Genomic DNA, 12,419 nt, shown 5'->3' with positions numbered 1-12,419 from the left:
CCTAGCTATGACTGTAGAAGTACATTCTGCACTCATTCCTTTCCTTCTCTAAGAACGGGTATACTTTGTCTGTTTAGCGCGCAAGAAACAATACTTTTCACTGTATACTAATATATGTGACAATAATAAATCAAATCAAAAAGAAATAAGTTTTTCATCAATTCACCTGATGAGCTCGAAGATACAACAGAGTAAGAGGTGACTTGGCCTCATCACTTGATCTGACACTCACAGCTACCATTTAGATGTTGGCACTGCACCTATGTTGTGTAGCTGGGGTCAGCATGTAGTTAGTAACTGGGAGCACGGCCAGGGGTAAGGATGATCCATGAGGCAACTCACCAGAAAGAAGAGTGACAGTCTTGTTCTCCTCGAGGACTCTCTGATGAGAACCTCAATGGGACATCATTTAGCAGAGCACTGAATGGGCATCTGCACCGAGATACTGGATATCTCGGCTGGCCAACCAGTCAGCCCCTTGTCATTGTCAGGGAGCGTGAAGGAGTCCGCCTCCAACTTGGCAGAGGGCATCGCAAAGAGCTTGCCATCTTCACAGCCCCTGTCGAGCTGCCCACCCAGGCTCACTGCAACTGCTGCCTCCTTACCTGTTTCAGCCTTGGGTGGGCACATCTCTATCTTCCCTGTGGGGTTACAGCAACGCTCCTTATCAAATTCAAGAACTCACCGTCTTATCTCCAGAAACACCGCAGTGCTGTCAGACCCCTTGCAACAGCACAAATTCATCAAATTAACCCACCATCAAGTTGGTCGCTTGACCCTTTGAATAACACCCGAGAACTGGATCCCAATTGCAGCCAAACACTTTGGTGGATTTTGCACAAACTTGCTGAATGGACCCACATGTTCCAAAAATGGTAAGTGGGTGTCACACCAGCCAGTAAGGCTGTGTTAATCGTCAGGATTCAGTTGCTTTGGGCACTTACCGAGGACACCCTTCTCAAGTTGGTGGGAGTCATCCCTGGGTGGCGCCACTTCCAACACTGCCACTCAATCAAATTTCCCACCTTATGACCCCAGTGATTTACATGAAGCCCCCAAAGGGTGCAGGCTGAGCCTGAGCAGAGAAATGGCAGTGCCTTTCCAATGTCAGGAGACATTGCTTCCAGGACTTAGCTGCTCCGCAAGGAGCTCTACGGAAACTACCCTTTCAGTTAAAAGCAAAACACTGCAGATACTGGAGTCTGAAACAAAATCAGAAAGTGCTGGAAAATCTCAGCAGGTCTGACAGCATCTGCGGAGAGAGAATAGATCATCCAGTTTCGAGTCTGGATGATCAACAGAAACAGAGTTAACTTCTTGAATCTAGATAATCCAGACTCGAAATGTTGGCTCCATTTTCCGTCCATAGATGCTACCAAACCTGCTGAGATTTTCCAGCGTTTTGCGTTTTTCTACACTTTCTGTTAGTTGGGGAATCACTGACAAACTTCACCTGAAACCCTGCTAAGAGTCAGAGTTTTACAGCATGGAAACAGGCCCTTCGACCCAACTTGTCCATGCCGTCCTTTTTTTTTAAACCCCTAAGCTAGTCCCAATTGCCCGCATTTGGCCCATATCCCTCAATACACATCTTACTCATGTAACCGTCTAAACGCTTTTTAAAAGACAAAGTTATACCCGCCTCTACTACTACCTCTGGCAGCTTGTTCCAGACACTCATCACCGTGTGCGTGAAAAAATTGCCCCTCTGGACACTTTTGTATCTCTCCCCTCTCACCTTAAACTTATGCCCTCTAGACTCCTCTATATTTGGGAAAAGATGTTGACTATTGAACTGATCTAAGCCCCTCATTATTTTATAGACTTCTATAAGATCAGCCCTAAGCCTCCTATGCTCCAGAGAAAAAAATCCCAATTATCCAGCCTCTCCTTATAACTCAAACCATCAAGTCCCCTGGAAATGTAGGAGCAGATTCATCTTTAAATGACCTGTTTATTGCAAAACTTCATATTGGGTGGAATCTGTGGAAAGTCCTCCCTCAATCTCCTCACCATCCTCTTAAGTCTTTTCAAAACCTTCTTAATGTCTCTGACAAAGCTTGTCATCAAACCCCTTCCTCCTACTCTCTCTTCTTTGCCAGGCTGGTATGTGGGGAGTATTTTGGGGATTTTTTAAACGTTAACGATGCTACATTAGTGGAAATGCATGTCATATTGGGAAGACATTAAGATGTGTTTGTGTTGAGGTCTCCAGAACTCTCATGCTTCACCCTGCAAAATTGTTCAAGTTACCAGTTGCCCAGCTACTTATTATCTGATACAAAGTTTTGCAATAAACAGATCATTAGTATGCGACAAGTTCACCCTATCCTTTGAGAGGAAAGCCAACCCAAGACTAAACTTCAGACCGTAACCATGGTAACAGCGGTCCCAAGCGAGAACATTATCTGCTGCAGCTTAAGAGATAACAGCAGCTTTTCCATTGACCTTATCTCTGCCATCAGAAGGGTCATCAACACTCATTCATAATTAATAGAAAGTCAGAGACTAACAAAACAGTCTTTAAAATCGAACGATAACTGTTAACCTTTGGAAAGGTTGAGGGACAGAGAGACCTGCGGCTTTGGTCCAAAAGAACGCCTAGCTGTAAAATTATGGAAGTGTCTCATATGGCAAAAATTCAAATTCTTTATCAACTATGGGCATCAAAAAGTAATCGAGGGAGTTTTAATAATGGATGCAAGAGTGAAAATCGACACAACTTAATCCATGCTTGGTCAAGAGTATTGGCTCCCCCTGGAGTAACAATGGGTAAACACAATGCCCAGTGCAGTGCTGAGGTACACAGACAGTTCTGGACCAACAGTACAAATGATGAGTTTCTGAGCTGAGATGTAAGGTGCCAGTCAGTCTGACGTCTTGCTTCTCTGGCTGTTACCCTGGGAGCTCTGCTGGCCATTGCTCGTTTGTGGGTATCAGCGGATAGGATGAGATGGGATGCCTCCCCGTGTCCCAACCTCACTGCTTCACTCCCAAGTTAAATAGCCACTCAATATCTAAGCTTGTACGTTACAAATGGCAAGCTGAGCAGGATTTTCCAGCCTCGCTCGCCCCAAGACCGGAAAATCCCACCCGAGTCAACAGACCTTTGCATGGTCCTGTCCCACCCGCTACAATTGGGCGGCACGGTGGCACAGTGGTTAGCACTGCTGCCTCAAAGCGCCAGGGACCCGGGTCCGATTCCTGGCTTGGGTCACTGTCTGTGCGGAATCTGCACGTTCTCCCCAAGAGTTCATGCTCTGAAGTTGTTAAACTCCGCGTTCAGCCCGGAAGGCTGTAAAGTGTCCAGTCGGAAGATGAGATGCTGTTCCTCCAGTTGGGCTTCATTGGAACATTGCAAAAGGCTGAGGACGGACATGTGGGTACGCGAGCAGGGTGGTGCATTGAGATAGCAAGTAACAGGAAGGTCTAGATCCTGCTTGCGGACAGGCTGAAGGTGTTCCGCAAAGCGGTCACCCAGTCTGCGTTTGGTCTACTTTACAATAGACCTATATTTTTAATTCCAGATTTTTATTGAATTCAAATTTCGGCAGCTGTTGTGGATTTGAATCTGGGAGCCCAGAGCATTACCCTACCTCTCTGGGTTATTAGTCCGATGACACTACTCCACCGCCTCCCAGCTTGTAATGTGTCTTCCCTTTGAATATTTATCCAATTCTCTTCAGAGGATTACTGCTTCCACCACTTGTTCAGGCCATGCATCCCCAATCACAGCAACTCACACTATAACTATACGCTTCCTCAACATCCTCTCGGAAACTTTTAGTCATCACTTTAAATCTGTGTCCCTTCTGCTACTGGTCATTTACTCCACCAGATCCCTTTTGAATGCAACCAAATCACCTCTTAACCTTCTCTGCCCTGAATAGAACAGCCCAGCCCCGGTTTCTCCAGTCCCGCCTGAGGTTCCTCAGCCTGGTAAGTCAGTCAGTCTCTTCTGCACATTCTCCAAGGCATCAATTCCTGGGAGATGCTGACTTTTCCAGCATGGCAACTCTCAGTCTACCCGGATTACAGTCTCAGCGCGCGATGCAGGGTAGCTGGTACTTAGCAATGGGTTATTCAGAGATGAAGCCTGAGGCAGGGCCAAATAAGAAACACTACCTCTTCAATGTGACTTTCTCCCGGCTGCCCCTAGAGGGACTAGCGATCACCTGATAGTCTTTATTTTTAAAGATGTCTAAGTTTAGCTCACTCCAGTCCACAGCAGGGGTAACTCTATTCGCTGTCCAAATCACATTAAAAGGTGTAATTATCCAGCAAGAAGTAGCACCAAATAACTCACCCGAAAAAGAATAACATTGAACTCTGTGTTAACCAATCCACAGTGGCTTCTGGCTGCCTCAGACATGCCTGAGTGGAGAGGATCTGGACTGTGATGGTGCTCAGAGTTTTTTCATGGCTCCTGGATATTCTTTATTGGCAAACATTACAACAGCAACGACGCTTCATCAGCCGTGAAGTATTTTGGGACACTCCCAACGTTGCAAAAGGCACTCTATAAATGCAAGATCTTCCTTTATTTGGACCCATTTACTTTAAGTATCTCACTCAAGGTTACCTTTGGCAGACGGAATCAGTACAGCTGGCCTACTTACAGCTGTTTGACAGAAGGCACGGCATAGTCTTTATTCACGGCTCCCCGGCCGCTCCATTTTCAGCTCACTCCAACTTTCTGCACCCTTACCCCAAAGGTGCCGCATCACCAGATGAGCTCTCACCAACATGGTGGGGTGGCATGGTGGCACAGTGGTTAGCACTGCTGCCTCACAGCACCAGGATCCTGGGTTCAATTCCCGGCTTGGGTGACTGTCTGTGCAGACTCTCCACGTGGCTGCATGGGTTTCCTCCGGGTGCTCCGGTTTCCTCTCACAGTCCAAAGATGCACGGGTTGGGTGGACTGGCCGTGCTAAATTGACCAATGGGGCCTGGGGGATTCGCAGAGTGAATATGCGGTTACGGGGATAGGGCCTGGGTGGGATTGGCGTAGGTGCAGGCTTGATGGGCCGAATGGCCTCCTTCTGCACTGTCAGGATTCTATGATTCTATGACACCAGTGGCTCTTTGGTATTCCTCCATAATAAGATCGAGCTCCGACAATCGTCCCTTTCATCCAATTCAACAACTGCCTTATCTTGCTGGTGCCAGCTGTCAATGGGGAAAGCGAGGTCGCTAACTGTATGCGGCACTGTCCTGCCAGGGAGGGATTGAACCCCGTTGATCCCGTGTGTGAGAACCACATGCCCATTGCTGCTGGATTTCTCTACATGCTTTCACCATCTGAGGGAAGCTCCCCGACAGGCATTCAACTGGGCCACAGGAGTTAAGAATGGATGAATTATGGAATTCCAAAGAAACGACATTCATGTCCCGAATCTTGATAATTACCACTTGGCTGGGATGTTTCAGTATGAAAGAATCGCATGTAGTTGTCAGGCGAAAGTGCCTGTGCCCAATCAACCTGTTAAAGCCAAACCACTGGTGGATTGCACTGGGGTTTGTGCTTTCCCAAGCTGCCTGGTGTAGCAGGGCCTCCTATTTGCATTACCCTGGGCTCTGCTGGAAGGAAAGACTTCCATTCATATAGTGCCATTCACAACCTCACAACACAAAACACTCCACAGTGAATGAAATCACTTTGCGCTCTCTGTTCTACAGCACGGGATACAACAGCAAGCTTCCAAAAACATAATAATAATCTGCTTTTGTGATGCCAATTGTCAAGACCATCAGAGGCAAGTCCCTTGCTCTTCTTCTAAGTATCTCTGTGGGATTTCCCATATCCACCTAAAAGGGCAGAAGGGCCTCAGTTTAGCATCACATCTAAAAGAAGGTACCTCCAGCACCGCACTCACAACCTGGATTGAGTTCTCACACTCGCTGGAGTGGGTGGGACTTGAACCCACAACTTCCCTGCTTAGAAGGCCAGAGTCCTACCAACTGAGCCAAGGCTGACAGTAAGCTTCAGGGGATACCGCAACTCGCTTCCTTGATAGCAATCCTTTCACTTATTGCTGATCCTCTTTCTCTCACTGCGATGGGACAGCCAATCAGAAAATGACACATTGATGTTACAACACTTAAAAGGTATAGATTCTAGAAATTCACTTCAACACTTTATTGGTTTAACAGGGGCAGCTTTCATCAGAAAAAATAGAAATAGATTTGTGCATGGAGATGTTGTTCTCCAAAATGTTTATTCTTTATCAGTCATTAAGTCAAATCGTAGAATCCCTACAATGCTGAAGGAGGCCATTCGGCCCATCGGCTCTGTGTCAACAACAATCCCACCCAGCCCTATCCCCATGTATTTACCCTGCTAGTCCCCCTGACACTAAGGGTGGGATTTTCCAGCTCGCCCCAAGACTGGAAATACCTGCCCGAGGTCAACGGACCTTTGCATGGTGTAGTCCATCCTGGTCCGGGTGATTTATCCACCTTCATAGTTTAAAACTGAGATGAGGAATTTCTTCAGCCAGAGAGTGGTGAATCGGTGGAACTCATTGCCACAGAGGGCTCTGGAGGCCAAGTCATTGAGTGTCTTTAAGACAGAGATAGATAGGTTCTTGATCAATAAGGGAATCAAGGGTTACGGGGAGAAGAATCATATCAACCATGATTGAATAGCAGAGCAGACTCGATGGGCCAAATGGCCTAATTCTGCTCCTATATCTTATGGTCTGTGTCCCGCCCGCTATGATTCCCGTGGCGGGCAGGATGGGAAAATTCCACCCAAAGGGTCAATTTAGCATGGCCAATCAACCTAACCTGCACATCTTTGGAGTGGGAGGAAACCGGAGCACCCGGAGGAAACCCACGCAGACTCCGCACAGACAGTGACCCAAGCCGGGAATCGAACCCGGGTCCCTGGTGCTGTGAGGCAGCAGTGTTAACTACTGTGCCACCCAAGTGGGCTTGGTTATAGTAAGGAGTGAGCAAGAACATTACCTATGGATCTCATTCACGGTGCAGGCAAGAGGTAGCAGGAGGCGGACTAAAGGTTGGTCTGTGGTGGGGGAGGGGAGATTTGGATATTAAGGCTCTAACCAAGAGGAGCTTCAGTCTCAAGGTTCCTAATAATCGTCCGAGCTTGCAGCCTCGTAATCCACCCAGCCATTATTCTATATTTACACCTCTCGCCTGTGAAGTGAGGAGGAAAATCCATTTAGTCAAGACCCCAGCTGTAATGAGAGGATTAAGATTAATTTACTCTTCAGAAGACACGAAAGGTTGTTAACTTTTATTGAGCTTTAAATAGTAACTTTTTTTTTCATAGTGATGCTGGAGAAATAGATTTTTTGACTGATGAGACAGGTTTAGAAATATCTTCAGTAGATTTTGAAAATGTCAGTTAGAACCTTGCCAGGAGCACATTTCCACAGATTATAAATGGACTGTTTCTGTTCACTCATGTGGAAAGCCAAACCTCGGTCATTCGTTTCATAATTCTCTTTCTGCCCCATCTCCTCCCCCTTGATTTCTTCACAGAATGTGAATGGCATTGACCAAGCTACAGTTACCACCTTTCTCCAACTCCTCCAAGTAGTGATGATGGGCTGCCTTCTCATCTAAAGGCCTGTTGGGCCATCGTAGAGAGTTTGGTGTGAATGAGAACCACTTGGGAGGCCTGGCAAAATAGGAATGGCCCACATTCCCTTCCCTGAAGCACACTAGTGAGTCAGCAGTTTCCATGGTCACTTCCTAGTGCCAGCCGGAATTCCAGTTCTGAATTCAATTCGACACAGTGGGATTTGAACCCACGTCCCGGGGTTACAACTGCATTGGGTTACAACTTTTCCTCCTGTCCATTGCTGGGGGCACATTTCCCACTGGGACCAGCCAGCCTCTTGTATCTCATCCGGGTGGCTGCTATTCACTATGCAGGAGCCTTGGCAGGAAGTAATCGTGGACAGTTCTGACCCAGTCCTCACTGATGGCCACTTCTCGTGCACTTCCAGCAGGGGTTGCTGCTCAGCACCCAGGTGAGGGTTCCTGGTCATATTTCCCCATAAGCCTGGCTGCTGAGGCCCTTTGTGGAACCCTGACTGGGACCTGCCAGATCAGGGCAGACCAGGAGCCACGTTTGGGCACCTCACTCACTGACGGCCCCGTCTACACATTCTAAAAGGATCACAATTGATTAGCTTCTTTGTAACTACATATCACTCTATTATCTTCACTATTTTGATGGACGATTAATTATCCCTGACTGCTGCTAGTTACATCATGGAATCCTTACAGTGCAGAAGGAGGTCATTCAGCCCATCAAGTCTGCGCCGACCACAATCCCACACAGGCCCTATCCCCATAACCCCACATATTTACCCTGCTAATCCCCCAGTCACTAGGGTCAATTTAGTATGGCCAATCAACCTAACCCACACATCTTTGGAGTGTGGGAGGAAACCGGAGCACCTGGAGGAAACCCACGCAGATACAGGGAGAATGTGCAAACTCCACACAGACAGTGACCCAAGCCAGGAATTGAACCCGGGTCCCTGGCGCTGTGAGGCAGCAGCGCTAATCACTGAGCCACCGTGCAGCCAGGGGTGCAGTGTAAATTGAAGATAGTGTAAACATGGTTGATTAGAATAAATAAAGCGGGTTGCTGTTGAACTAATACTTTCATCGACCAATCACCCCATCACAGGGTTTAAACGCTCATTTTTTAAAAAGGGCTTTGAAATTTCCTAGCGTGACCAAAAAGGGACAACAGTTCTACACGTGGAAGAAACTCCTTTGTTGGCTATTTTAATTATCGCGCTGCTCTGTCACAAATGAACCAGGTGGTGCGTCCATTAGTAAAACGTAAAAAGCAATCTCATCTGACAAGGTTACACATCTGTGCACTAATATTCACACAGTCAGACTTCAGGGATCGAGCCTCTCTGCTCAGTTATGTGGGAACCGCATAGTGAACGTCAACAATTTCATTCACGACACATTATTATTTCAGAGATCACTGTCAAACTGTCAATCACATGGACCACATGTAGGAGTTAAACAGGAAGAACTTTCAACAATTCAATTAAACAAAGGCTGGAAAGTTACCACTGTCAGAATCATAGAAACCCTACAGTGCAGAAAGAGGCCATTCGGCCCATCGAGTCTGCACCGACCACAATCCCACCCAGGCCCTACCCCCATATCCCCACATATTTATCCGCTAACCCCTCTAACCTACGCATCTCAGGACACTAAGGGGCAATTTTATCATGGCCAATCAACCTAACCCGCACATCTTTGGACTGTGGGAGGAAACCGGAGCATCCGGAGGAAACCCACACCGACACAAGGAGAATGTGCAAACTCCACACAGACAGTGACCCAAGCCGGGAATCGAACCCAGGTCCCTGGAGCTGTGAAGCAGCAGTGCTAATCACTGTGCTGCCCGGTACTGTCAGAATGTAACCGGTAACAACTTTGTATTGGATGTAATGTGGCCAATGGTAACAAGCTGGCCCAGTAAACCATGGAACCAATTACAGAATGATGTAATAGTCAGCTGACCAACAATAAATAAGAACCTGTTTGGAATTGTGGAGAGCTTGGATTGGCCCAGGGCGAGGCCCCAAGTTTGAAGGAATGATGTTTCTTTATTAAACCCTTTCTTTGATTTAGAAGTTGGAGTACGTTTTATTCTATTTTTATTGTCTGCATTTGAAGAGTTACTTCTGATGAAACAACCACCGTTCACGCCGGCGGGACTTTTCCTTCCCGCTGCAGTGAATGGAGATTTGGCTAGGCACCAAATTCTCCAACCTCGCTGCAGCGGGAGCATGGCATGAACAACTGGCAAGATCGCGCCCTAAGTTATTAGTGTGCCAGCTTTCAGATCAGTAATATCAATCCCTGACTACTCATATACCCAGCAGCAAATGGCATTGGACACGTGTACTCACTAAATCTGCTGCCATCATCGTGTATAGTGACTTGCTGAAGGTGCGTTTGTTTAACTTTTTCCAATCCTCCACCCCCTCCCCCCGCCCCCGCTTCTTAAAAAGTACTTTCACACTCTGGGTCCTCCACTACCCAGAACTGATGAATTCTAAATTGAATTTAACATAGTTGGAGCCTGAGCCTACTGGCCACTAGTAGTGCGGACCATTAGACCATAAGAAATAGGAACAGGAGGCGGCCGTTCGGCCCGTCAAACCTGCTCTGTAATTCAATAGAATCATGGTTGATCAGACATTCCTCACTTTCCAATTGGAAGTTTACCCATCATGCCTTAAAGAACTATCCAATCGGTCCCACTCCCCATGCACTTCCCCAAAGTCCAGTAACCCTTTTCCTTTTCAAGTCTTATACCCAATTCCATTTTGAAAGTTATTATTGAATCGACTATCCTTTCAGGGAGCAGAGTCCAGATCAGAATAACTTTCTGCTTAAAAACATTCCTCCTCAGCTCATTTCTGATTCTCTTGCCAAATATCAAACTCTTCAGGATTTTGAGCATATCTATTTTGCCATCTTTCTCCACTCTAAGAAAGACAAGCCACCTTCTCCATGTAACAGAGATCCCTCATTTCCAGAATTACTGCCATAAAATTCCCCTCACCTTTTAAACCGGTTTTAATCCAACAGGCAGGGAACCAGTCGCTATCTGGCAGTTCTTAAAGATCCAAAGTGAGGTGAGTTGGTAGAGGCTAGTTCCTGGTGGACATGAAATCAATGCGACAGACCTGCTCTCATTGCCGAGGGCAAACAGTGCTCATTTCGTGGTCACCGTCAGCATAGATGAGAAGAGAATATCTGCTCAACTGCCCTTCAAGTTGCCTCATTTAGTTTGTGCAACACGGCAGCAGCGACCGCGTGACCACATTACACAATATCAGCTGTCGCTAGCCCTCACCACCAGTTCAAAGTTAAACATTATCAAGTGTACTCGATAGGTCAGTGTGTACAGTGTGTTGTGACACCGAGTTACACATAGCAGAGCGAGATCTCTGGCCTCTGGTCAGTTAGTCAATCACAGGTGGGCCTGTGGCAAGGGGAACAATGGCAGCCTAACCTTCGGGTGCTCCAGTTTCCTCCCACAGTCCAAAGATGTGCAGGTTAGGTGGATTGGCCATGATAAATTGTCCCTTCATTGCCCCTTAGTGGGGTAAATACATGGGGTTATGGGGATAGAGCCTGGGTAAGATGCTCTGTTGGAGAGTTGGTGCAGACTGGATGGGCCGAATGGCCTCCTTCTGCACTGTAGGGATTCTATGATTCTATAACTGCCACAAGAACTTCCTTCGTAAATGCACCGTCAATGAAGATACTGGGTTCAGTACCTGGTGTATTTCTATGTTTGCTTAATAAAAACTTACCAATCTGACTGGTAAAGTTAACATAGGTTCAGTTATTTGAAGATGTGGTACAGGTTGTTCAGCAGACGGATTTACTGCTGATGATGATGCTGATGAAGGGTGGCACAGTGGTTAGCACTGCTGCCTTACAGCGCCAGAGACCCGGGTTCGATTCCCAGCTTGGGTCACTGTCTGTGTGGAGTTTGCACATTCTCCCTGTGTCTGCGTGGGTTTCCTCCGGGTACTCCAGTTTCCTCCCACACTCCAAAAGTGCGTGGGTTAGATGGATTGACCACGGTAAATTGTCCCTTAGGGTCAGGGGGAGTGGCAGGGTAAATATGTGGGGTTACAGGGATAGGGCCTGGGTGGGATTGTGGTCAATGAAGACTCGATGGGCCGAATGGCCTCCTTCTGCACTGCAGGGATCCTATGATTAAAAGTCGTAAGCAGTTCAGCAGTTTTTAAGTCATTTCCAGTGATTTTAAAATGCGTTACTCACAGATTAAGGACTGGATTCTCTCGTTAAACATGCTTATTTATTGTGATAAACTTATTTCCAACTGTATTCATCAATGTGGACCTGTTTACCACTCTTAAATGCTTCTATAAATGCTGTTTTAATGGAGAGTAAAAATAAAGGGCATTCTTACGTTGACCAATTGGTTCTTTGCTGTATTTTCCTTTTGTGATTTAGCAAACAATTTTTATCAGAAGATTGAAAGGTAGCTAAACTGCATTTTGGGGAGAAATCCCCGATCCCAGCTGAAATGGAAACGCTACTCCATGAATTTTACTAACACTCTTGCCTGACCCTAGGGGCTGCGGGCAACCATAGCAACCCCTCCCCACCAAGGTAGGCCAGGTACTCATCTGATATCGCTTTAAGGGAGAATATGCTAATAAGTAGCCAGGATGTAAGTCATGTGACCAGCAGACATTGTGCGGAGGAACTTTCGATTTAGCGACAGCATATGGTGTGAAACAGTTGCACTTTCCTGTTAACAATAGTTGTTGAATCTTTAAAGTAAGTCTGTCTGCTGAACAATCCTGTACCACGTCTTCAAATAACTGAACCTATGTTAACTTTACCAATCCTGTGTC

General features: G+C 46.7%; 1 protein-coding gene across 4 annotated transcripts in view; it reads right to left on the bottom strand.

Moving 5' to 3' along the window:
- Positions 1-12,419, bottom strand: part of LOC144502714 (uncharacterized) — a 215,293-nt gene that overhangs the window by 160,431 nt on the left and 42,443 nt on the right. The window contains exon 1 of one of the 4 annotated variants that reach the window (XM_078226955.1): positions 4,307-4,665. The exons of the other annotated variants lie outside the window; for them this stretch is intronic. Coding sequence (XP_078083081.1) covers positions 4,307-4,323 — 17 coding nt within the window. The 5' untranslated portion in view covers positions 4,324-4,665. Of the gene's footprint in view, positions 1-4,306; positions 4,666-12,419 lie in introns of those variants that run through there. 4 annotated transcript variants of the gene reach the window in all.

This window comes from Mustelus asterias, chromosome 13, assembly GCF_964213995.1.
Source record: "Mustelus asterias chromosome 13, sMusAst1.hap1.1, whole genome shotgun sequence".
In the NCBI taxonomy this organism is placed as follows: domain Eukaryota; kingdom Metazoa; phylum Chordata; class Chondrichthyes; order Carcharhiniformes; family Triakidae; genus Mustelus; species Mustelus asterias.
Note: the sequence above shows the minus strand (reverse complement) of the source record. Positions and strands in the feature narration are given on the sequence as shown.